At 72.0% G+C, this 25562-nt stretch overlaps 1 protein-coding gene across 1 annotated transcript; it reads left to right on the forward strand.

Annotated features, from left to right (window-relative positions):
- Nucleotides 1–448: 448 nt before the first annotated feature.
- Nucleotides 449–25560, forward strand: LOC140644666 (uncharacterized). Its single transcript, XM_072847688.1, has 14 exons — nucleotides 449–495; nucleotides 986–1067; nucleotides 3882–3935; nucleotides 4533–4646; nucleotides 5508–5575; nucleotides 12031–12188; nucleotides 13288–13403; nucleotides 14855–14893; nucleotides 15811–15970; nucleotides 16089–16258; nucleotides 17061–17134; nucleotides 20547–20659; nucleotides 23834–25057; nucleotides 25262–25560. Exons 3-13 carry the CDS (start codon nucleotides 3882–3884, stop codon nucleotides 24703–24705), a joined length of 1938 nt encoding a protein of 645 aa, XP_072703789.1. The 5' UTR covers nucleotides 449–495; nucleotides 986–1067; the 3' UTR covers nucleotides 24706–25057; nucleotides 25262–25560.
- Nucleotides 25561–25562: the final 2 nt, after the last annotated feature.

Raw genomic sequence — 25562 nt, forward strand, 5'->3', positions numbered from 1 at the left:
CGTTGGTACCTGAGTGCCAAGCTGCGCTGCCATTGGCTGGGTGTTGGGGGGTGAAGCGCAGCCCCTGATTGGCTGCCAGCACCTTGGGGGGGAATCTACTGCCCCGTTCTCTGATTGGTCCAAACCCGTGGGGATCCAATACCCCACGCCTCACCTCTGATTGGCTGCACGCCAGGGCTCCGCCCAGCCTCTGGTTGGCTGATTCCTGGGATGCGGGGGGCGGAGGAGGGGAAGCCCCCTCCCCCCGCCCCCGCTGTCGCCATGACAACCGTCGCCGTCGTCTCCGTGGCAACGGGGGGTGGTCACATGGGGGAGGGAATCCCCGGATCACGTGACCGCAGCCCAGCGCCGCCCCAGCGCGCATGCGCGGGGGGGGGGGAGGGGGCGAGGTTGGTCACGTGGCGCAGTGAGGCCCCGCCCCTTCCCACCCACGCGTGCGCCCCGCCCAGGCGGCGGCACCATGGCAACGGCGGGGGTCACGTGATCAGCGCTAGGGTGAGGGGGGAATTGGGGGCTGGGGGCACTTGGGGGCACTTGGGGGCTGAGAAGGCCCTTGGGGGCATTTGGGGGCTGGGGGGCACCTGGGGGCTGGGAGCCATGGCAGGGGGCTGGGGGCACTTGGGGGGCACTTGGGGGTCTTTGGGGGCCCGGGGGCAGTTGGGGGTCTGGGAGCCACGGGGAGGGGGCTGAGGCACTTGGGGGCAGAAGGGGCCACTTGGGGGTGAGAGGGCCCTTGTGGGGCAGCTGTGGGGCTGTGGGGGCACTTTGGGGGCTCGAGGGGCACTTGGGGGCTGAGGAGGCCCTTGGGGGCACTTGGGGGTCTCAGGGGGGCACTTGGGGGCTGGGAGCCACGGCGGGGGTGGGGGCACTTGGGGGCTTGGGGGCCGGGGGGGCACTTGGGGGCTGGGAGCCACGGGAAGGGGGGGCTGAGGCACTTGGGGGCTGGGAGGGCACTTGGGGGGCTGAGAGGGCCCTTGTGGGGCAGCTGTGGGGCTGCGGCCCCCCCGGCCCCCCCGCGCTGCCCGACACCGGTTGCTACCAACAAAGCAGCGCCAGCCCCGGCCGAGGTACGGCGGGCAGGGCCTGTGGGGCGGGGGATCTGTGGGGCAGGAGGGGGTCCCCGTGGGGCAGGGACGGGGCTCCGTGGGGCAGGGGTGGGGGTCCCTGTGGGGCAGGGTTTGGGGGCTCCGTGGGGCGGGGGGTCCTTATAGGGAAAGGGGGGCTCCGTGGGGCAGGGATGGGGGCTCCGTGGGGCGGGGGGCTCCGTGGGGCAGGGTTTGGGGGCTCCGTGGGGCTGGGATGGGGTCCCTGTGGGGCAAGAGGGTCCCAGTGGGGCAGAGGTGGGGTCTCCGTGGGGCTGGGGTGGGGGGGGCTCCGTGGGGCAGGGATGAGGGTCCCTGGGGGCAGGGGGGTCCTGTGGGGCAGCGATGGGGGTCCCGTGGGGCAGAGGTGGGGTCCCCATGGGGCAGTGTTTGGGGGCTCCGTGGGGCTGGGATGGGGTCCCTGTGGGGCAAGAGGGTCCCAGTGGGGCAGAGGTGGGGTCTCCGTGGGGCTGGGGTGGGGGGGGCTCCGTGGGGCAGGGATGAGGGTCCCTGGGGGCAGGAGGGGTCCCATGGGGCAGGGATGGGGTCCCGTGGGGCAGAGGTGGGGTCCCCATGGGGCAGGGGGCCCGTGGGGCGGGGTGGGGGCTCCATGGGGCAGAGATGGGGGTCCTTGTAGGGCAAGTGGGGGCTCCGTGGGGCAGAGGTGGGGTCCCCGTGGGGCCGGGGTGGGGGCTCTGTGGGGCAGGGATGGGGTCCCCATGGAGCAGGGGGGGTCCCCGTGGGGCAGGGATGGGAGATCCATGGGGCAGAGGTGGGGTCCCCGTGGGGCCGGGGGGGGGGGCTCTGGGGGGCAGGGATGGGGTCCCCATGGAGCAGGGGGGGTCCCCGTGGGGCAGGGATGGGAGATCCATGGGGCAGGGGTGGGGGCCCTTGCAGGGCAAGTGGGGGACTCCATGGGGCAGGGATGGGGTCCCTGTGGGGCAGGGGTCCCCGTGGGGCAGAGGTGGGGTCCCTGTGGGGCAGGGATGGGGTCCCGTGGGGCAGGGATGGGGTCCCTGTGGGGAAGGGATGGGGGTCCTGTGGGGCAGAGGTGGGGTCCCCATGGGGCAGGGGGTCCCCGTGGGGCAGAGGTGGGGTCCCTGTGGGGCAGGGATGGGGGTCCCGTGGGGCAGGGATGGGGTCCCTGTGGGGAAGGGATGGGGGTCCCGTGGGGCAGAGGTGGGGTCCCCGTGGGGCAGGGGGTCCCCGTGGGGCAGGGATGGGGGTCCCGTGGGGCAGGGGGTCCCCATGGGGCAGAGGTGGGGTCCCCGTGGGGCAGGGATGGGGTCCCGTGGGGCAGAGGTGGAGTCCCCGTGGGGCAGGAGTGGGGGTCCCATGGGGCAGGGGGTCCCTGTGGGGCAGGGGTGGGGGTCCCGTGGGGCAGGGGTGGGGTCCCGTGGGGCAGGGGTCCCCGTGGGGCAGAGGTTGGGTCCCGTGGGGCAGGGGTGGGGTCCCCGTGGGGCAGGGGTTCCCCATGGGGCAGGGATGGGGGTCCCGTGGGGCAGGGGTCCCCGTGGGGCAGAGGTTGGGTCCCGTGGGGCAGGGGTGGGGTCCCGTGGGGCAGGGGTTCCCCATGGGGCAGGGATGGGGGTCCCGTGGGGCAGGGGATCCCCGTGGGGCAGAGGTTGGGTCCCATGGGGCAGGGGTGGGGTCCCCGTGGGGCAGGGGTTCCCCATGGGGCAGGGATGGGGGTCCCGTGGGGCAGGGGATCCCCGTGGGGCAGAGGTTGGGTCCCATGGGGCAGGGGTGGGGTCCCCGTGGGGCAGGGGTTCCCCATGGGGCAGGGATGGGGGTCCCGTGGGGCAGGGGATCCCCGTGGGGCAGAGGTTGGGTCCCATGGGGCAGGGGTGGGGTCCCCGTGGGGCAGGGGTTCCCCATGGGGCAGGGATGGGGGTCCCGTGGGGCAGGGGATCCCCGTGGGGCAGAGGTTGGGTCCCGTGGGGCAGGGGTTCCCCGTGGGGCAGGGGTGGGGTCCCATGGGGCAGGGGTCCCTGTGGGGCAGGGGTGGGGTCCCGTGGGGCAGGGGGTCCCCGTGGGGCAGAGGTTGGGTCCCGTGGGGCAGGGGTGGGGGTCCCGTGGGGCAGGGGGTCCCTGAGGGGCAGGGGTGGGGGTCCCGTGGGGCAGGGGATCCCCGTGGGGCAGAGGTGGGGTCCCCATGGGGCAGGGATGGGGTCCCGTGGGGCAGAGGTGGGGTCCCCATGGGGCAGGGATGGGGTCCCGTGGGGCAGAGGTGGGGTCCCCGTGGGGCAGGGGTGGGGTCCCATGGGGCAGGGGGTCCCTGTGGGGCAGGGGTGGGGGTCCCGTGGGGCAGGGGTCCCCGTGGGGCAGAGGTTGGGTCCCGTGGGGCAGGGGTGGGGGTCCCGTGGGGCAGGGGGTCCCTGTGGGGCAGGGGTGGGGGTCCCGTGGGGCAGGGGTGGGGTCCCGTGGGGCAGGGGATCCCCATGGGGCAGAGGTGGGGTCCCCGTGGGGCAGGGGTGGGGGTCCCGTGGGGCAGAGGTGGAGTCCCCGTGGGGCAGGAGTGGGGGTCCCATGGGGCAGGGGGTCCCTGTGGGGCAGGGGTGGGGGTCCCGTGGGGCAGGGATGGGGGTCCCGTGGGGCAGGGGGTCCCCGTGGGGCAGAGGTTGGGTCCCGTGGGGCAGGGGTGGGGTCCCCGTGGGGCAGGGGTTCCCCATGGGGCAGGGATGGGGGTCCCGTGGGGCAGGGGGTCCCCGTGGGGCAGAGGTTGGGTCCCGTGGGGCAGGGGTTCCCCGTGGGGCAGGGGTGGGGTCCCGTGGGTCCCGGGTGCCAGCCCCCCCACAGATGGGCGCCGCGGCCGAGCGGGGGCTGTGGGTGCTGCAGGAGCAGCTGCAGCGGGTGAGCGGCCCACGGGGGCGGGGCCACGGGGGGGCGCCGGGGCCGTGGGCGGGGGCCCCAGGTCCATGGGTGTGGTCCCTGGGCGTGGTCCCGGGTGGGTCCCGGGTGGGTGGGTCCCTGGGTGTGGTCGCTGGGTGTGTCCCTGGGTGTCGTCCCGGGTGGGTCCCTGGGTGTGGTCCCGGGTGGGTCCCGGGTGGGTGGGTCCCTGGGTGTGGTCCCTGGGTGTGGTCCTGGGTGGGTGGGTCCCTGGGTGTGGTCCCTGGGTGGGTGTGTCCCTGGGTGTTGTCCCGGGTGGATCCCTGGGTGGGGTCCCTGGGTGGGTGTGGTCCCTGGGTGGGTGGGTCCCTGGGTGTGGTCCCGGGTGGGTCCCGGGTGGGTGTGTCCCTGGGTGTGGTCCCGGGTGGGTGTGTCCCTGGGTGTGGTCCCTGGGCGTGTCCCCGGGCCTGTCCCTGGGTGTGGTCCCCGGGTGTGGTTCCTGGGCGTGGTCCCGGGAGGGTCCCTGTGTGGGGCCCCGGGTCTGTCCCCGGGCGTGGCCCCGGGCGTGGCCCCGGGCGTGGCCCTGGGCGTGGCCCGGGGCGGCGCTGACGCCGGGCGCAGGCGCGGGCGGCGCTGGGGGCGTGGCTGGCGCTGAGCGCGCGGCTGCGGCGGGGGCTGGAGCGGCTGCGGGGGCGGCGCCGGCGGCTGCGGGGGCTCCTGCGGCACCGGGCCAGGGTGAGCGGGGGGGGCCAATGGCGGGGTCCCCCCCCCCGGACACTGGGGTCCCCCCCCCGGACACTGGGGTCCCCCCCAACTCCTGGGTCCCCCCTGAATGCCGGGGTCCCCCCCCAAATACCAGGGCCCCCCCCAAAGGGCGGGGTCCCCCCCAAATGCCGGGGTCCCCCCCCAGACACTGGGGTCCCCCCCAAATACCAGGGCCCCCCCCAAAGGGCGGGGTCCCCCCCAGATGCCGGGGTCCCCCCAGATGCCGGGGTCCCCCCAAATACCAGGGGCCCCCCAAATGCCGGGGTCCCCCCTCAACTCCTGGGTCCCCCCCCAAATACCAGGGGCCCCCCCAGATGCTGGGTCCCCCCAAATACCAGGGGCCCCCAAATGGCAGGGTCCCCCCCCAAATACCAGGGGCCCCCCAAATGGCAGGGCCCCCCCAACTCCTGGGTCCCCCCAAATACCAGGGGCCCCCCCAAATGCCGGGCTCCCCCCTCAACTCCTGGGCCCCCCCCCAAATGCCGGGGTCCCCCCCCAACTCCTGGGGCCCCCCCCAGACACTGGGGTCCCCTGGAGGGGGGGATCCTGTGATGATGGGGGTGGGAGAGAGGGCTCTGATTGGCTGGGGAGTGGATCCCCTGGTGCTACAGTGGGATGGAGGGTTCTGATTGGCTGGGAGGGGGATCCCACGGCGACATGGGTGGGACAGAGAGCTCTGATTGGCTGGGAGAGGGATCCGCTGGTAATACAGGTGGGATGGAGGCATCTGATTGGCTGGGAAGGGCAAATCTCATGCCAATGCAATCTGATTGGGCGGGAGGGGGATCCTGTGATGACGCGGCTGCAACAGAGGGCTCTGATTGGCTGCAGGAGCTGGAGGAGACCCAGCGGGAGATCGAGGCCGTGCGGGAGCAGGAGGAGGCCGCCCGGGGCAGCAGGCAGGGACCCCCCGGACCCCCAAACCCCCCCGGACCCCCTGAACCCCCCCGGACCCCAAACCCCCGGACCCCTGAACCCCCCGAACCCCAACCCCCCCGGACCCCTGAACCCCTCCCGAACCCCCAACCCCCTGACCGCCCTGAACCCCCCCGGACCCCCTGACCCCCTGAACCCCCCGAACCCCCAAACCCCCGACCCCCTGAACCCCCCCGGACCCCCGAACCCCTGAACCCCCTGAACCCCCAACCCCCCGGACCCCTGAACCCCCCGGACCCCAAACCCCATCGACCCCCCGAACCCCCCAACCCCGAACCCCAAAATCCACCCGACCCCCTGAACCGCCCCGGACCCCGCCGATCCCCTGACCCCCTGAACCCCCCAAACCCCTCGACCCCCGAACCCCAAATCCACCCGACCCCCTGAACCCCCGACCCCTCTGAACCCCCAGCCCTGAACCCCGAACCCCCGACACCCCCTGACACCCCCGAACCCCCAAACCCACTGACCCCCTGAACCCCCAAACCCCCTGAGCTCCCCAAACCCCCAAACCCTGAACCCCAAACCCCCCTGACCCCCTGAACCCCAAACCCTGAACCCCAAACCCCCTAACCCCCTGACCCCCTGAACCCCCAAACCCTGAACCCCAAACCCCCTGACCCCCTGACCCCCTGAACCCCCAAGCCCTGAACCCCAAACCCCCGACCCCCTGAACCCCTGACCCCTCTGAACCCCCAAACCCCCTGAACCCCTGGGGACCCCCAAACCCCCAACGCCCCCGACCCCCTGAGCCCCCGGATGCTGGGGTCCCCTCACCCCTGGGGGTTGGGGTCCCCTGCCTGGGTGCCCCCCAGACCCCTGGGTCCCCCAAACCCCTGGGTCCCCCAGTTCATGGTGGGGGTCCCCAAACCCCTGGGTCCCCCCCAAACCCCTGGGTCCCCCAGTTCGTGATGGGGGGGGGTCCCCTGGGCTCCTGGCTCCCTCACCACTGGTGGGGGGGGGGTCCACAGGACCCTTGGGTGCCCCCCAAACCCCTGAGCCCCCCAGTTCAGGGGGGGGGGGGGCCCCCGGCCCCCTGGGCCCCCCCAAACCCCTGGGTCCCCCAATGCATGGTGGGGGGGGGTCCCCAAGCCCCTGGGTCCCCCAAACCCCTGGGTCCCCCAGTTCATGGTGGGGGGTCCCCAAACCCCTGGGTCCCCCAAACCCCTGGGTCCCCCAAACCCCTCGTCCCCCAGTTCATGGTGGGGGTCCCCCAAACCCTGGGTTCCCCAAACCCCTGGGTCCCCCAGTTCATAGTGGGGGGTCCCCAAACCCCTGGGTCCCCCAAACCCCTGGGTCCCCCAGTTCATGGTGGGGGTCCCCAAACCCCTGGGTCCCCCAAACCCTGGGTCCCCCAGTTCATGGTGGGGGTCCCCAAGCCCCTGGGTCCCCCAAACCCCTGGGTCCCCCAGTTCATGGTGGGGGTCCCCAAACCCCTGGGTCCCCCAAACCCCTGGGTCCCCAGTTCATGGTGGGGGGTCCCCAAACCCCTGGGTTCCCCAAACCCCTGGGTCCCCAGTTCGTGATGGGTGGGGGTCCCCTGGGTTCCTGGCTCCCTCCCCACCGGCGGGGGGGGGGTCCCCGGCCCCTGGGTGCCCCCCAAACCCCTGGGTCCCCCAAACCCCTGGGTCCCCCAGTTCGTGATGGGTGGGGTCCCCAAACCCCTGGGTCCCCCAAACCCCTGGGTCCCCCAGTTCATGGTGGGGGTCCCCAAACCCCGGGGTCCCCCAGTTCGTGGTGGGGGGGGGTCCCCTGGGCTCCTGGCTCCCTCCCCCCCGGCGGGGGGGGGGTCCCCGGCCCCTGGGTCCCCCCCAACCCCCTGGGTCCCCCCAAACCCCTGGGTCCCCCAGTTCATGGTGGGGGGGGTCCCCCAAACCCCTGGGTCCCCCAAACCCCTGGGTCCCCCAGTTCATAGTGGGGGGTCCCCCAAACCCCTGGGTCCCCCAAACCCCTGGGTCCCCAGTTCGTGATGGGTGGGGTCCCCTGGGTTCCTGGCTCCCTCACCACTGGTGGGGGTCCACAGGACCCTTGGGTGCCCCCCAAACCCCTGGGTCCCCCACTTCATGGTGGGGGGTCCCCGGCCCCTGGGTCCCCCAAACCCCTGGGTCCCCCAATGCATGGTGGGGGGTCCCCAAGCCCCTGGGTCCCCCAAACCCCTGGGTCCCCCAGTTCATGGTGGGGGGTCCCCAAACCCCTGGGTCCCCCAAACCCCTGGGTCCCCCCAAACCCCTGGGTCCCCCAGTTCATGGTGGGGGGGTCCCCCAAACCCCTGGGTTCCCCCAAACCCCTGGGTCCCCCAGTTCATGGTGGGGGGTCCCCAAACCCCTGGGTCCCCCAAACCCCTGGGTCCCCCAGTTCGTGATGGGGGTCCCCAAACCCCTGGGTCCCCCAAACCCCTGGGTCCCCCAGTTCATGGTGGGGGGTCCCCAAACCCCTGGGTCCCCAAACCCCTGGGTCCCCAGTTCATGGTGGGGGGTCCCGGCCCCTGGGTCCCCCAAACCCCTGGGTCCCCAGTTCATGGTGGGGGGTCCCCAAACCCCTGGGTCCCCCAAACCCCTGGGTCCCCCAAACCCCTGGGTCCCCAGTTCATGGTGGGGGTCCCCAAACCCCTGGGTCCCCCAAACCCCTGGGTCCCCCAGTTCATGGTGGGGGGTCCCCAAACCCCTGGGTCCCCCAAACCCCTGGGTCCCCCAGTTCATGGTGGGGGGTCCCCAAACCCCTGGGTCCCCCAAACCCCTGGGTCCCCCAGTTCATGGTGGGGGTCCCCAAACCCCTGGGTCCCCCAAACCCCTGAGTCCCCCAGTTCATGGTGGGGGGTCCCTGGCCCCCTGGGTCCCCCAAACCCCTGGGTCCCCAGTTCATGGTGGGGGGTCCCCCGGCCCCTGGGTCCCCCAAACCCCTGGGTCCCCCAGTTCGTGATGGGTGGGGTCCCCAAACCCTGGGTCCCCCAAACCCCTGGGTCCCCCAGTTCATGGTGGGGGGTCCCCAAACCCCTGGGTTCCCCAAACCCCTGGGTCCCCCAGTTCGTGATGGGTGGGGTCCCCTGGGTTCCTGGCTCCCTCCCCACCGGCGGGGGGTCCCCGGCCCCTGGGTGCCCCCAAACCCCTGGGTCCCCCAAACCCCTGGGTCCCCCAGTTCGTGATGGGTGGGGTCCCCAAACCCCTGGGTCCCCCAAACCCCTGGGTCCCCCAGTTCATGGTGGGGGTCCCCCAAACCCCTGGGTTCCCCAAACCCCTGGGTCCCCCAGTTCGTGATGGGTGGGGTCCCCTGGGTTCCTGGCTCCCTCCCCACCGGCGGGGGGTCCCCGGCCCCTGGGTGCCCCCAAACCCCTGGGTCCCCCAAACCCCTGGGTCCCCCAGTTCATGGTGGGGGTCCCCCAAACCCCTGGGTTCCCCCAAACCCCTGGGTCCCCAGTTCGTGGTGGGTGGGGTCCCCTGGGCTCCTGGCTCCCTCACCACTGGTGGGGGGGGTCCACAGGACCCTTGGGTGCCCCCAAACCCCTGGGTCCCCCAGTTCATGGTGGGGGTCCCCAAACCCCTGGGTCCCCCCAAACCCCTGGGTCCCCCAGTTCATGGTGGGGGTCCCCAAACCCCTGGGTCCCCCAAACCCCTGGGTCCCCCAGTTCGTGATGGGTGGGGTCCCCAAACCCCTGGGTCCCCCAAACCCCTGGGTCCCCCAGTTCATGGTGGGGGTCCCCAAACCGCTGGGTTCCCCAAACCCCTGGGTCCCCCAGTTCGTGATGGGTGGGGGTCCCCTGGGTTCCTGGCTCCCTCCCCACCGGCGGGTGGGGGTCCCCGGCCCCCTGGGTGCCCCCAAACCCCTGGGTCCCCCAAACCCCTGGGTCCCCCAGTTCATGGTGGGGGGTCCCCAAACCCCTGGGTCCCCCAAACCCCTGGGTCCCCCAGTTCATATTGGGGGGTCCCCAAACCCCTGGGTCCCCCAAACCCCTGGGTCCCCAGTTCGTGATGGGTGGGGTCCCCAAACCCTGGGTCCCCCAAACCCCTGGGTCCCCCAGTTCATAGTGGGGGGGGGTCCCCAAGCCCCTGGGCCCCCCCAGCCCCCTGGGCCCCCCAGTCCATGGTGGGGGGGGTCCCCCGGCCCCCTGGGTCCCCCCAAACCCCTGGGGCCCCCAGTTCATGGTGGGGGGGGGCCCCCCAACCCCTGGGTCCCCCCAAACCCCTGGGTCCCCCAGTTCGTGATGGGTGGGGGTCCCCTGGGTTCCTGGGTCCCTCCCCACTGGCGGGTGGGGTCCCTGGCCCCTGGGTGCCCCCAAACCCTGGGTCCCCCAAACCCTGGGTCCCCCCAAACCCCTGGGTCCCCCAGTTCATGGTGGGGGGGGTCCCCAAACCCCTGGGTCCCCCCAAACCCCTGGGTCCCCCAGTTCATAGTGGGGGGTCCCCAAGCCCTGGGTCCCCCAAACCCCTGGGTCCCCCAGTTCGTGATGGGTGGGGTCCCCAAACCCCGGGGTCCCCCCCAACCCCCTGGGTCCCCCAGTTCGTGATGGGTGGGGGTCCCCCAAACCCCTGGGTCCCCCCCAAACCCCTGGGTCCCCCAGTTCGTGATGGGTGGGGGTCCCCTGGGTTCCTGGCTCCCTCACCACTGGTGTGGGGGGTCCACAGGACCCTTGGGTGCCCCCAAACCCCTGAGTCCCCCAGTTCATGGTGGGGGGTCCCCGGCCCCTGGGTCCCCCAAACCCCTGGGTCCCCCAGTTCATGGTGGGGGTCCCCAAACCCCTGGGTCCCCCAAACCCCTGGGTCCCCAGTTCATGGTGGGGGTCCCCAAACCCCTGGGTCCCCCCAAACCCCTGGGTCCCCCAGTTCATGGTGGGGGTCCCCAAACCCCTGGGTCCCCCAAACCCCTGGGTCCCCCAGTTCATGGTGGGGGTCCCCAAACCCCTGGGTTCCCCAAACCCCTGGGTCCCCAGTTCGTGATGGGTGGGGTCCCCTGGGTTCCTGGCTCCCTCCCCACCGGCGGGTGGGGGTCCCCGGCCCCCTGGGTGCCCCCAAACCCCTGGGTCCCCCAAACCCCTGGGTCCCCCAAACCCCTGGGTCCCCCAGTTCATGGTGGGGGTCCCCAAACCCCTGGGTCCCCCCAAACCCCTGGGTCCCCCAGTTCATAGTGGGGGGTCCCCAAGCCCCTGGGTCCCCCCAAACCCCTGGGTCCCCCAGTTCGTGATGGGTGGGGGTCCCCCAAACCCCTGGGTCCCCCCAAACCCCTGGGTCCCCCAGTTCGTGATGGGTGGGGTCCCCAAACCCCTGGGTCCCCCAAACCCCTGGGTCCCCCAGTTCGTGATGGGTGGGGGTCCCCTGGGTTCCTGGCTCCCTCACCACTGGTGTGGGGGGGGTCCACAGGACCCTTGGGTGCCCCCCAAACCCCTGAGTCCCCCACTTCATGGTGGGGGGTCCCTGGCCCCTGGGTCCCCCAAACCCCTGGGTCCCCCAGTTCATGGTGGGGGTCCCCAAACCCCTGGGTCCCCCAAACCCCTGGGTCCCCCAGTTCATGGTGGGGGGTCCCCAAACCCCTGGGTCCCCCCAAACCCCTGGGTCCCCCAGTTCATGGTGGGGGGGGTCCCCCAAACCCCTGGGTCCCCCCCAAACCCCTGGGTCCCCCAGTTCATGGTGGGGGTCCCCAAACCCCTGGGTTCCCCAAACCCCTGGGTCCCCCAGTTCGTGATGGGTGGGGTCCCTGGGTTCCTGGCTCCCTCCCCACCGGCGGGGGGTCCCCGGCCCCCTGGGTGCCCCCAAACCCCTGGGTCCCCCAAACCCCTGGGTCCCCCAGTTCATGGTGGGGGTCCCCAAACCCCTGGGTCCCCCAAACCCCTGGGTCCCCAGTTCATAGTGGGGGGTCCCCAAGCCCCTGGGTCCCCCAAACCCCTGGGTCCCCAGTTCATAGTGGGGGTCCCCAAACCCCTGGGTCCCCCCAAACCCCTGGGTCCCCCAGTTCATAGTGGGGGTCCCCAAGCCCCTGGGTCCCCCAGACCCCTGGGTCCCCCAGTTCATGGTGGGGGGTCCCCTGGCCCCCTGGGTCCCCCAAACCCTGGGTCCCCCAGTTCATGGTGGGGGGTCCCCAAACCCCTGGGTCCCCCAAACCCCTGGGTCCCCAGTTCGTGATGGGTGGGGTCCCCTGGGTTCCTGGGTCCCTCCCCACTGGCGGGGGGTCCCCGGCCCCTGGGTGCCCCCCAAACCCCTGGGTCCCCCCCAAACCCCTGGGTCCCCCAGTTCATGGTGGGGGTCCCCAAACCCCTGGGTCCCCCAGTTCATGATGGGTGGGGGTCCCCCGGCCCCCTGGGTCCCCCCCAAACCCCTGGGTCCCCCAGTTCGTGGTGGGTGGGGGTCCCCTGGGTTCCTGGCTCCCTCCCCACCGGCGGGGGGGGGTCCCCCGGCCCCCTGGGTGCCCCCCGACCCCCCGCTGCCCGCAGGGTGCTGGCGCGGGCGCGACGGGAGCAGCAGCGGGCGCAGGCGGCGGCGGCGGCGGCGGCGGCGGAGGCCGAGGCCCGGGAGCGGGGGCGGCTGCGGGCCCAGCGGCGGCGGCTGCGGCTCTTCCTGGCCACCAAGGAGCGGCCCCGGCCCCCCCCCGGTACCGGACACCGGGGGTCCCCCCTGGGGGGTCCCCGAATATCTGAGACACACCCCCCCAAGGTGGCGTGGGGGCTGCCTGGGTGCCCCCCAAGGGTGGGGGGGGGGAGCTTGGACACCTGGGTCCCCCAAAAATGGGGAGGGGGCAGCCCAGATGTGTGGGTCCCCACTGGGGGGGGGGGGTCCCCCAAATACTTGGGACCCCCCCCAAGGTGGTGTGGGGGGCAGCCTGGAGCCCTGGGCCCCCCCAAAGACAGCATGGGGGGCAGTCCGGATGTCTGGGTGCCCCCCCAAGATGGTTGGGTGGGGGGAGCTTGGACACCTGGGTCCCCCAAAAATGGGGGGGCAGCCCAGATGTGTGGGTCCCCACTGGGGGGGGTCCCCCCAAATACTTGGGACCCCCCCCAAGGTGGCGTGGGGGCTGCCTGGGTGCCCCCAAGGGTGGGGGGGAGCTTGGACACCTGGGTTCCCCAAAAAATGGGGAGGGGGGGCAGCCCAGATGTGTGGGTCCCCACTGGGGGGGGTCCCCCCAAATACTTGGGACCCCCCCCAAGGTGGCGTGGGGGGCTGCCTGGAGCCCTGGGCCCCCCCAAGGTGGCGTGGGGGCTGCCTGGGTGCCCCAAGGGTGGGGGGAGCTTGGACACCTGGGTCCCCCAAAAAATGGGGGGGGGGGCAGCCCAGATGTGAGGGTCCCCACTGGGGGGTCCCCCAAATACTTGGGACCCCCAAGGTGGCGTGGGGGGCTGCCTGGGTGCCCCCCAAGATGCTTGGGTGTCGTCCCCCCCCAATGCCTGCGACCCCCAAAAATAGGGGGGGGGGCAGCCCAAATGCCTGGGTCCCCACTGGGGGGGGGGGTCCCCCCAAATACCTGAGACCCCCCCATGGTGGCGTGGGGGGCTGCCTGGGTGCCCCCCAAGATGCTTGGGTGTCCCCCCCCCCACATGCCTGGGTGCCCGCAAGGGTGGGGGGGCAGCCCGGACACCTGGGTCCCCTCTTCTGCACCCCAAAACCGACTGGGACCCCCCGGACCCCAAACCCCTGGGACCCCCCCAACCCCCTCAAATGGGCCTGGCTGATGGGTGCCCCCTCTCCCCCCCCAGCGCGGACCCGCCCGGATGCTGGGGTCCCCCAGAAGTCCCCGGTGACCCCCCCGAGGGGACGGCGGGGGGGCCGGAGCCCCCCGAGGAGGAGGAGGAGGAGGAGGCCTGGATGGAGGGTGAGGGGCGACGGGGGGGCTGGGGGTCCCGGGGTGGGTTTGGGGGTGCTGGGGGGTCCCAGGGCAGGTTTGGGGGTGCTGGGGGTCCCGGGGCGGGTTTGGGGGTGCTGGGGGGGTCCCAGGGCGGGTTTGGGGGTGCTGGGGGGTCCCGGGGTGGGTTTGGGGGTGCTGGGGGGGTCCCGGGGCGGGTTTGGGGGTGCTGGGGGGTCCCGGGGTGGGTTTGGGGGTGCTGGGGGGTCCCAGGGCAGGTTTGGGGGTGCTGGGGGTCCCAGGGCGGGTTTGGGGGATCCAGGGCAGGTTTCTGGGTGCTGGGGGGCCAGGTTGGGTTTGGGGGTGCTGGGGGTCCCAGGGTGGGTTTTGGGGTGCAGGGGGTCCCACGGGGGTCGCAGTGAGTTTTGGGGTGCAGGTGGGTCCCACGGGGGTCGAAGTGAGTTTTGGGGTGCAGGGGGGTCCCATGGGGGTCGCAGTGAGTTTTGGGGTGCGGGATGGATTTTTGGGGGTCCCAGGGCGGGTTTTGGGGTGCAGGGGGTACGGGGGGTCACAGTGAGTTTTGGGGTGCAGGGGGGTACTGGGGGGTCACAGTGAGTTTCGGGGTGCAGGGAGTCCCACGGGGGGTCGCAGTGAGTTTTGGGGTGCGGGGAAGTCCCACGGGGGTCACAGTGAGTTTTGGGGTGCAGGGGAGTCCCACGGGGGTCGCAGTGAGTTTTGGGGTGCGGGATGGATTTTTGGGGTCCCATGGCGGGTTTTGGGGTGCAGGGGGGTACGGGGGGTCACAGTGAGTTTTGGGGTGCAGGGGGTCCCACGGGGGTCGCAGTGAGTTTTGGGGTGCAGGGGGTCCCATGGGGGTCTCAGTGAGTTTTGGGGTGCAGGGGGTCCCATGGGGTCGCAGTGAGTTTTGGGGTGCGGGTGGGTCCCACGGGGGTCCCAGTGAGTTTTGGGGTGCAGGGGGCTACGGGGGTCGCAGTGAGTTTTGGGGTGCAGGGGGGTACGGGCGGGTCGCAGTGAGTTTTGGGGTGCAGGGGGTCCCATGGGGGTCTCAGTGAGTTTTGGGGTGCAGGGGGTCCCATGGGGGTCGCAGTGAGTTTTGGGGTGCGGGTGGGTCCCACGGGGGTCCCAGTGAGTTTTGGGGTGCAGGGGGCTACGGGGGTCGCAGTGAGTTTTGGGGTGCAGGGGGTACGGGCGGGTCGCAGTGAGTTTTGGGGTGCAGGGGGTCCCATGGGGGTCGCAGTGAGTTTTGGGGTGCGGGATGGATTTTTGGGGGTCCCAGGGCGGGTTTTGGGGTGCAGGGGGGGTACGGGTGGGGTCGCAGTGAGTTTTGGGTGCGGCATGGATTTTTGGGGGTCCCAGGGCGGGTTTTGGGGTGCGGGGGGGTCCCGCGGGCGGGTCGCAGTGAGTTTCGGGGTGCAGGGGAGGCGCAGACCTTCTCCCGCTTCCTGCTGGTGACGGAGCAGCACCGGGAGCTGCAGCGGCTGCGCCAGCGCCTGGAGCAGGTGGGACCCCCCCGGGGCCCCCAATCCCCAGGGCCCCCAATCCCCCCCCAGAGACCCCCACAACCCCCAGGGCCCCCAATAACCGCCAGGGCCCCCAATATCCACAGGGCCTCCCAGTAGCCCCCCAATACACCCCAATAGCTCCCCACAGCCCCCAATCCCCCTAGACACCCCAATATCCCCCCGAGCCCCCAATACTCCCTAGGGACCCCAATATCCCCTCCAGAGCCCCCCAATGCCCCCTAGGGACCCCAATATCCCCCCAGAGCCCCCAATATACCCCAGAGCCCCCAATACCTCCTAGTGCCCCCCATTAACCCCCGAGCCTCCCAATACCCCCATGGCACCCCAATACTCCCTAGGGACCCCAATACCCTCCCAGAGCCCCCAATACCCCCTAGGGACCCCAATACCCCCAATATCCCCCAGAGCCCCCCAATACCCCTAGGGACCCCAATACCCCCAATATCCCTCTAGAGCCCCCCAATACCCCTAGGGACCCCAATACCCCCAATATCCTCTCTAGAGCCCCCAATATCCCCCCAGAGCCCCCCACTACCCCCTAGTGCCCCCATTACCCCCCGAGCCCCGCAACACCCCCTAGGCACCCCAATATCCCCCAATATCCCCCCGAGCCCCCCAACACCCCCATGGCACCCCAATACCCCTAGGGACCCCCAATACCCCCCAATATCCCCTCTAGAGCCCCCCAATACCCCTAGGGACCCCAATACCCCCAATATCCTCTCTAGAGCCCCCAATATCCCCCAGAGCCCCCACTACCCCTAGTGCCCCCATTACTCCCCGAGCCCCCAACACCCCTAGGCACCCCAATATCCCCCAATATCCCCCCGAGCCCCCAACACCCCCATGGCACCCCAATACCCCCTTCCCCCCCCCGAACCCCCCGACCCCAGCTGCGGGCAGCGGTGGCGGCAGCGGAGGAACCAGGGGGGACCCCGGGGGACCCCGATTTGGAGGCGCTGGAGGGGGCGCAGGCGGCCGCCGCCCGGGAGACGCGGGAGCTGCAGGATCGGGCCCAGCGTGGGAGGACCCTGCTGAGGCTCCTGGGGGACGGTACGGGGGGGGGGGAGGGGACCCCCAACATCTGGGGGGGGACCCCAACATCTGGGGGGGGACCCCCGTGTTTGGGGGGACCCAGGGATTTGGGGGGACCCAGGTATCGGGCCCGCAGGCGTGGCGGCGCTGCTGGCCCAGCTGGCCCAAGGGCAGGATGACCCCGACCTTGACCCCGACCCTGACCTTGACCTTGACCCCGACCCCGACCCTCTGGGGGCGCAGCTCCGGCGCCTGGAGGAGGGGGTCACCCGGCTGCTGCTGCGGAGCGGGGACCCCCCCACCCAGGTGAGGGGCTGGGGGGGGCTCTGGGGGAACTGGGGGCCTTTGGGGGGCAATTGGGGGCACTGGGGGGAACTGGGGGCCCTGGGGGAACTGGGGAGCTCTGGGGGGCAATTGGGGGCACTGGGGGGAACTGGGGGCTCTGGGGGAACTGGGGGCCCTGGGGGAACTGGGGGCCCTGGGGGGCAATTGGGGGCCCTGGGGGAACTGGGGGGCTCTGGGGGAACAGGGGAGCTCTGGGGGGCAATTGGGGGCCCTGGGGAACTGGGGGTCCTGGGGGAACTGGGGGCTCTGGGGGGCAATTGGGGGCCCTGGGGGAACTGGGGGTCCTGGGGGGAACTGGGGGCCCTCGGGGGGCAATTGGGGGCCCTGGGGGAACTGGGGTCCTGGGGGAACTGGGGGACCCTGGGGGGAATTGGGGACCCTGGGGGGAACTGGGGGCTCGGGGGGGGCAATTGGGGTCCCGGGAGTGGAACTGGGGGGCTCTGGGGGGAACTGGGGACCCTGGGGGCAATTGGGGTCCATGGGGGCAACTGGGGGTCCTGGGGAAACTGGGGGACCCTGGGGGAATTGGGGACCCTGGGGGAACTGGGGGCTCGGGGGCAATTGGGGGCACTGGGGGGAACTGGGGGCCCTGGGGGGGAACTGGGGGCTCGGGGGGCAATTGGGGGCCCGGGGGTCTTTGGGGTCCTGGGGGGGCAATTGGGGGCCCGGGGGGAACTGGGGGGCCCTGGGGGGAATTGAGTATCCGGGGGGCAATTGTGGGGGGCTGGGGGTCCCCCACTGCCCCCCTCCTTTCTGTCCCCAGCCCCCCCCGAGGGACGAGGCCGCGGCGGCAGCTCCCCAGCAGGGGGGTCGCGCCCCCGCGCCCCCCAGCCCCAGGTGGGTCCCCGGGGGTGGCGATGGGTGGGGGCGGGGGGATGTCCCCCCCGCCGCAGCCCCATGGGTGCCCCCCACCCTGTGCCCCCAGGGAGGCCCCCGCGGGGGGGCGGGAGGGTGAGGAGGGGCCCCTGAGCCCCCGCCGGCTGGGGGAGCGCGTCCGGAAAGAGGTGGGGGGGCCCCGGGGGCGGGGGTCCCCAAATTCCTGGGTGCCCTTTGGGGGTCCCTGGGTGCCTGGGTCCATGGGTGGGGGCCCCAAATTCCTGGGTGCCCTTTGGGGGGTCCCTGGGTGCCTGGGTCCATGGGTGGGGGAGCCCCAAATTCCTGGGTGCCCTTTGGGGGGTCCCTGGGTGCCTGGGTCCATGGGTGGGGGTCCCCAAATTCCTGGGTGCCCTTTGGGGGGTCCCTGGGTGCCTGGGTCCATGGGTGGGGGTCCCCAAATTCCTGGGTGCCCTTTGGGGGGTCCCTGGGTGCCTGGGTCCATGGGTGGGGGTCCCCAAATTCCTGGGTGCCCTTTGGGGGGTCCCTGGGTGCCTGGGTCCATGGGTGGGGGGTCCCCAAATTCCTGGGTGCCCTTTGGGGGTCCCTGGGTGCCAGGGTGGGGGACCCCAGGGCCAGGGTCCATGGGTGGGGGTCCCCAAATTCCTGGGTGCCCTTTGGGGGGTCCCTGGGTCCATGGGTCCATGGGTGGGGGGCCCCAAATTCCTGGGTGCCCTTTGGGGGGTCCCTGGGTGCCTGGGTCCATGGGTGGGGGTCCCCAAATTCCTGGGTGCCCTTTGGGGGGTCCCTGGGTGCCTGGGTCCATGGGTGGGGGTCCCCAAATTCCTGGGTGCCCTTTGGGGGTCCCTGGGTGCCAGGGTGGGGGACCCCAGGGCCAGGGTCCATGGGTGGGGGGTCCCCAAATTCCTGGGTGCCCTTTGGGGGGTCCCTGGGTGCCTGGGTGCATGGGTGGGGGGTCCCCAAATTCCTGGGTGCCCTTTGGGGGGTCCCTGGGTGCCAGGGTGGGGGACCCCAGGGCCAGGGTCCATGGGTGGGGGTCCCCAAATTCCTGGGTGCCCTTTGGGGGGTCCCTGGGTGCCTGGGTCCATGGGTGGGGGTCCCCAAATTCCTGGGTGCCCTTTGGGGGGGTCCCTGGGTGCCTGGGTCCATGGGTGGGGAGCCCCAAATTCCTGGGTGCCCTTTGGGGGGGTCCCTGGGTGCCTGGGTCCATGGGTGGGGGTCCCCAAATTCCTGGGTGCCCTTTGGGGGGGGTCCCTGGGTGCCTGGGTCCATGGGTGGGGGGTCCCCAAATTCCTGGGTGCCCTTTGGGGGGTCCCTGGGTGCCTGGGTCCATGGGTGGGGGTCCCCAAATTCCTGGGTGCCCTTTGGGGGGTCCCTGGGTGCCTGGGTCCATGGGTGGGGGTCCCCTAATTCCTGGGTGCCCTTTGGGGGGTCCCTGGGTGCCAGGGTGGGGGACCCCAGGGCCAGGGTCCATGGGTGGGGGTCCCCAAATTCCTGGGTGCCCTTTGGGGGTCCCTGGGTCCATGGGTCCATGGGTGGGGGGCCCCAAATTCCTGGGTGCCCTTTGGGGGGTCCCTGGGTGCCTGGGTCCATGGGTGGGGGTCCCCAAATTCCTGGGTGCCCTTTGGGGGGGTCCCTGGGTGCCTGGGTCCATGGGTGGGGGTCCCCAAATTCCTGGGTGCCCTTTGGGGGGTCCCTGGGTGCCAGGGTGGGGGACCCCAGGGCCAGGGTCCATGGGTGGGGGGTCCCCAAATTCCTGGGTGCCCTTTGGGGGGTCCCTGGGTGCCTGGGTCCATGGGTGGGGGGTCCCCAAATTCCTGGGTGCCCTTTGGGGGTCCCTGGGTGCCAGGGTGGGGGACCCCAGGGCCAGGGTCCATGGGTGGGGGTCCCCAAATTCCTGGGTGCCCTTTGGGGGGTCCCTGGGTGCCTGGGTCCATGGGTGGGGGTCCCCAAATTCCTGGGTGCCCTTTGGGGGGGTCCCTGGGTGCCTGGGTCCATGGGTGGGGGGTCCCCAAATTCCTGGGTGCCCTTTGGGGGGTCCCTGGGTGCCAGGGTGGGGGACCCCAGGGCCAGGGTCCATGGGTGGGGGTCCCCAAATTCCTGGGTGCCCTTTGGGGGGGTCCAGGACACCTGGGTCCATGGGTGGGGGTCCCCGGGTGCCCGGGTCCGTGGGTGGGGGTCCAGACGCTGGGGTCCATGGGTGGGGGGGGGTGTCCCCAGACGCCGGGGTCCCCCATAACCGCCCTTCCCCACAGGTGCTGAGCCGCGAGGGGCCCCCCACCCCCGGACCCTCTGCGTGGACCTGGGCGGGCCCCGGGACCCCACGGAGGCCTGTACCCCCCCTCCCCCCACCCACCCACCCGTGGGGGCACCCAGCGATCAGCGGGGGGTGGGGGGCAGGGCCCGGACGCCTGGGTCCCCCACCCGTGTCCGGTGTCCCCCGTCCCCCCCCCTCCCCCCCGTTGCCACGGAAACCAAATATTTGGGGCGGTCGCGGTCGCGTTGCCCGTGGCAACGGCAAACTTCCCAAAACAGCCCGAACCCGCCCAAAATGAGCCGGGGAGGGGAGGGGAGGGGAGGGGGCGCTGCCCCCGGTCCCCCGTGTCACCCGCCCACGGCACCGCCGCGGCCTGGGGACGCGCGGGGACCCCCCCTCGTGTCCCCCCCGTATTCCCCGATGTCCCCGTGTCCCACCCGGGTCCCCTTCGTGTCCCAGCCGTGTCCCCCGATGTCACCCTGTCCCGCCGGGTCCCCTTCGTGTCTCCCCGTGTCCCACCCGTGTCCCACCCGTGTCCCCCTCGTGTCCCACCCGCGTGCCCCGATGTCACCCGTGTCCCCCGTGTCCCCCTCGTGTCCCACCCGTGTCCCCGATGTCCCCCGTGTCCCCCGTGTCCCCCTCGTGTCCCACCCGTGTCCCCCATGTCACCCGTGTCCCCTTCGTGTTCCCCTCGTGTCCCACCCGTGTCCCCCCATGTCACCCGTGTCCCCCTGCTGTCCCATTCGTGTCCCCCGTGTCCCCCACGGCCACACCCCAGGGGTGTCCCCCCTCCCCCCATCCCGCTCCCAGACATCCTCTGACTTCCCCCCAGACCCCTGACGTCACGCCCCCGGCCACGCCCACTCCCCTGCCCCGACCCCGCCCCAGCAGACACCGCCCGAAGAGATCCGAGCCGGGACCGGCCCGTCCGGAGACACCCGAACCCTCCCGGAGAGACCCGAACCCGCCCTGAAGGACCCGAACCGGGGAGGGACCCGAACCTACCCGAAGGGACCCGAACCCGTGGAGGGGGGGGGGGGAACCCAAACTCCGGAGAGACCCGAACCCGCCCGAAGGGACCCCAACCCTGAGGGACCCGAAGAGACCCGAACCCGGAGAGACCCGAACCTCTCCGGAACCACCCGAACCAACCCGAAGAGACCCGAACCCTTCCCGGAGTGACCCGAACCCGGAGGGACCCAAACTCCGGAGAGACCCGAACCCGCTCGAAGGGATCCGAACCCCGCCCGGAAAGACCCGAATCCGCTCGGGTGAGTGCGGGGACCGATCCGGGGGGTACCGGGGTTCTGGGGCGGGGGATGTGCGGGGTCCTGGGGACCCGGGGGTGCCCCCATCCCCCCCCATCCCCTCCCAGGATGCAGCCAGCGCCCGGATGGGGGCGGGGCGACCCCCCCCCCTTCCCCAGGATGGAGGGGTGGGGGTGGGGAAGGAGATTCTCCAGGGCCTTATATGGGCATAGCCCTGAGCACCCCCACCCCCCGAGGGGGACCCGGACGTCTGGGGGTCCCCCTAAACCCCTGGGGTCTCCCCAAACCCCTGGGTCCCCCGGACCCCTGGGTCCCCCAAACCTTGGGGTCCCCCTGAACCCCTGGGGTCCCCCCAAACCCTTGGGTCCCCCCCAGACCCTGAGGTCCCCCGAACCCCTGAGTCCTCCCAAACCTTGGGGTCCCCCGAACCCCTGGGGTCCCCCCAAACCCTGGCTCCCCCAAACCTTGGGGTCCCCCGAACCCCTGGGTCCCCCCAAACCCTGGGGTCACCCCCAAACCTTGGGGTCCCCCTCGAACCCTGGGGTCCCCCCCAAACCCCGGGGTCTCCCCAATGGGCCCCAATGGGGGGGGGGGAACCCAGGCGTCCGGGCCTGGTTTCCTGGGGGGGGAGGCAATTGGGGGGGGACCCCTGTCACAGCCCTTGCACACGCATGTGCCCCTCCCTCGCACGCCCTCGCACGCTCATCCTTGCCCTTGCACGCCCCTCGCACGCCCCTTGCACACCCACCCCTGCCCTTGCACGTCCCTTGCACGCTCATCCCTGCCCTCGCACGCCCCTCGCACGCTCATCCCTGCCCTCGCACGCCCCTTGCACACCCACCCCTGCCCTTGTACGTCCCTTGCACGCTCATCCCTGCCCTCGCATGCCCCCCGCACGCCCCTTGCACACCCACCCCTGCCCCCGCACGTCCCTTGCACGCTCATCCCTGCCCTCGCACGCCCCTCGCACGCTCATCCTTGCTCTTGCACGTCCCTCGCACGCCCCTCGCACGCTCATCCCTGCCCTCGCATGCCTCTTGCACACCCACCCCTGCCCTCGCACGCCCCTTGCACGCTCATCCCTGCCCTCGCACGCCCCTCGCACCCCCCTCGCACACTCAGTTGCCCACGCACCCCCTCGCACGCCCGTCCGTACCCTCGCACGCCCCTTGCACGCCCGCCCCGCCCATTGCACGCCCACCCCACCCGTGCAGGCCCCTCCCTAACCTCGCACACCCCTCGCACACTCAGTTGCCCACACACCCCCTCGCACGCCCGTCCGTACCCTCGCACGCCCCTTGCACGCCCGCCCCGCCCATTGCACGCCCGCCCCACGCGTGCAGGCCCCTCCCTACCCTCGCACGCCCCTCGCACACTCAGTTGCTCATGCACGCCCCCCCCTGCCCTCGCACGCCCCTCGCACGCTCATCCCTGCCCTCGCATGCCCCTTGCACACCCACCCCTGCCCTTGTACGTCCCTTGCACGCTCATCCCTGCCCTCGCATGCCCCCCGCACGCCCCTTGCACACCCACCCCTGCCCCCGCACGTCCCTTGCACGCTCATCCCTGCCCTCGCACGCCCCTCGCACGCTCATCGCACACCTTGCACGCCCCTCGCACGCCCTCGCACGCTCATCCCTGCCCTCGCATGCCCCTTGCACACCCACCCCTGCCCTCGCACGCCCTTGCACGCTCATCCCTGCCCTCGCACGCCCTCGCACCCCCTCGCACACTCAGTTGCCCACGCACCCCTCGCACGCCCGTCCGTGCCCTCGCACGCCCTTGCACGCCCGCCCCGCCCATTGCACGCCTGCCCCACCCGTGCAGGCCCCTCCCTACCCTCGCACACCCCTCGCACACTCAGTTGCCCACACACCCCTCGCACGCCCGTCCGTACCCTCGCACGCCCCTTGCACGCCCGCCCCGCCCCTTGCACGCCCGCCCCACCCATGCAGGCCCCTCCCTACCCTCGCACGCCCCTCGCACACTCAGTTGCGCGTGCACGCCCAGCCCTGCCCTCGCACGCCCCTCGCACGCCTGTCCTGGCCCTTGCACACACATTGCACACCCACCCCACCAGTGCACGCCCAGCCCTGCCCTCGCACGCCCCTCGCACGCTCATCCTTGCTCTCGCACGCCCCTCGCACGCCCAGCCCTCCCCCGCCTTTGCACGCCCCTCGCACACTCAGTTGCCCTCGCACGCCCCTCGCACGCCCACCCTTGCTCTCGCACGCCCCTCCCACCCCCCCCCTTGCTCTCGCACGCCCCTCGCACGCCCCTTACACGCCCATCCCGGCCCTCGCCCACCTCTTGCACACTCGGTTGCCTCCCCCGCCCCCTCGCCCACCTCTCACACACCCACCCCCGCCCTCGCCCACCCCTTTGCACACCCACCCGCCTGCGCACCCCTCCCCCTGCCCTTGCACGCCCCTTGCACGCTCACCCTTGCTTTAGCAACACCCCTCGCCCACCCCTTGCGCCCCCTCCCGCCGGCCTCACCCACCCCTTGCACGCCCATCCCCACCCTCGCCCACCCCTCACGCCCCCTCCCCCTGCCCTCGCCCACCCCTTGCACACCCATCCCGGCCCTCGCCCACCCCTCGCACACTCAGTTGCCCCCCCACCCCCTCATCCACCACTCACGCCCCCACCCCTGCCCTTGCCCACCCCTCGCACCCCCATCCCCGCCCTCGCCCACCACTCATCCCCTTCCCCCTGCCCTCGCCCACCCCTCACCCCCTCCTCCGTCCCCTCGCCCACCCATCCCCACCCTCGCCCACCGCTCGGACACCCACCCCCGCCTCACCCACCCCTCAGCCCACCCACCCTCCCACCCCTTCCCCTGCCCTCGCCCACCCCTCACCCCCCACCTCTGCCCTCGCCCACCCCTCACCCCCCACCCTCACCCACCCCTCACCCCCCACCTCCGCCCTCGCCCACCCCTCAGCCCACCTGCCCTCCCACCCTTCCCCCACCCTCGCCCACCCCTCACCCCCCACCTCCGCCCTCGCCCACCCCTCACCCCCCACCCTCACCCACCCCTCACCCCCCACCTCCGCCCTCGCCCACCCCTCGCCCACCCATCCCCGCCCTCGCCCACCGCTCCCACGCTCAGTCGCCGCCCTCGCCCCCTCGCCCCCTCCCCCTCCCCCACTCACCCCTTCTCTCTCCCCCCAGCCCCCGATGCCCCCCGTGCCGCCCCCTCCCCGCTGCGCTGGGCTCAGGCCCTGAGCTGCTGCCTGGCCTTCAGCACGGCGGCCGCCGCCGGCCCTTGGCTACCGGGAGAAGGCGACGGTTGCGTGGCCGCCTGGGCCATCTCCTTCAGCCTCACCCTCCTCCTCCTCGCCGCCGAAGCCGCCGGCCGCCTTCCGGCCCGTCGCGACCTCCCGCTCATCCACGCTCTCGCCGCCGCCATGGCTTGCCTCGCCGCCGCCGTCATTTGGTCCATGGGACATTTAAGGGACGGGGGCAGGGATTCGGGGCGACCCCGAGCCCTCCGGGCCACCGCCACGGTCGGATCCTGCCTGGCTACTTTGGCTTACGCCGCCGAGGTCATTCGGGACCGAGCCAAACCCGGCCAAACCGCCCCGTACCTGGCGACGCCGTCGGGGCTGCTAAAAGTCGCCGAAACCTTCCTCGCCCTCCTCCTCCTCGGTCTGGCGGCGGAACGCGGGGCAGGATCCGGTCCGGAGGCATGGCGGTGGTGTTTGGGGATTTATTGCGTATCCTTCGCCGTCGGGATCTTGGTGATCGGGGGGTGTTTAGGGGGGTGGGGGTGGTGCGGGTGGGGGCAGGATCCCGTCGGCACCCGGCGGGCGTTGGGTGCCTACGCGGCGGCGGGGGTGGTGGCGTACGGAGCGGCCGTGGTCCTTTGGCCCCTCTACGCGTTTCGGGAGGAGATGGGGGGGACGGCGCGGAGGCCGGCGGGGTGCAACTCGACCTGTCCCTGGGACCGCCACGTGCTGGTGGCTTTGCTCACCGCCGTCAATTTGGTGGCTTACGGCGTCGATTTGGTGCAAACGGGGAGGTTGGTGCTGCTCAGGGCCTGAGGGGCGGGAGCCGGCCCGCCGAGGGGGTCCTGCACCCTCCCACACCCCCCCCCCGGGCAGGATCGGGCCCTTATAGGGGTCGTGCATCCCCCCCGGGGGAGGATCGGGCCCTTATAGGGGTCATGGATCCCCCCCAGGGCAGGATCGGGCCCTTATAGGGGTCATGGATCCCCCCAGGGCAGGATCGGGCCCTTATAGGGGTCGTGCATCTCCCCCGGTGCAGGATCGGGCCCTTCTGGGGGTCATAGATCCCCCCCCAGGGCAGGATCAGGTCCCTAAGGGGGTCGTAGATCCCCCCAGGGCAGGATCGGGCCCTTATAGGGGTCATGGATCCCCCCCAGGGCAGGATCAGGCCCCTAAAGGGGTCATAGATCCCCCCTCAGGGCAGGATCGGGCCCTTATAGGGGTCATGGACCCCGTCAGGGTGGGATTGGGCCCCTAAGGGGGTTGTGCATCCCCCCCAGGGCAGGATCGGGCCCTTATAGGGGTCGTGCATCCCCCCCGGGGGAGGATCGGGCCCTTATAGGGGTCATGGATCCCCCCAGGGCAGGATCAGGCCCCTAAAGGGGTCATAGATCCCCCCCCCAGGGCAGGATCGGGCCCTTATAGGGGTCGTGCATCCCCCCCGGGGGAGGATCGGGCCCTTATAGGGGTCATGGATCCCCCCCAGGGCAGGATCAGGCCCCTAAAGGGGTCGTAGATCCCCACCCAGGGCAGGATCGGGCCCTTATAGGGGTCATGGATCCCCCCAGGGCAGGATCGGGCCCTTATAGGGGTCGTGCATCTCCCCCGGGGCAGGATCGGGCCCTTCTGGGGGTCATAGATCCCCCCCCCAGGGCAGGATCGGGCCCTTATAG

Source organism: Ciconia boyciana, chromosome 28 (assembly GCF_034638445.1).
Source record: "Ciconia boyciana chromosome 28, ASM3463844v1, whole genome shotgun sequence".
NCBI classification, from domain to species: domain Eukaryota; kingdom Metazoa; phylum Chordata; class Aves; order Ciconiiformes; family Ciconiidae; genus Ciconia; species Ciconia boyciana.

Coding starts and splice junctions, on each gene's coding strand:
- LOC140644666 (XM_072847688.1), top strand. CDS start 3,882: ATGGGCGCCGCGGCCGAGCGGGGGCTGTGGGTGCTGCAGGAGCAGCTG. Junction 14,894..15,810: donor TGCGCCAGCGCCTGGAGCAG/GTGGGACCCCCC, acceptor CCCCGACCCCAG/CTGCGGGCAGCGGTGGCGGC. Junction 20,660..23,833: donor AAAGACCCGAATCCGCTCGG/GTGAGTGCGGGG, acceptor CTCTCCCCCCAG/CCCCCGATGCCCCCCGTGCC.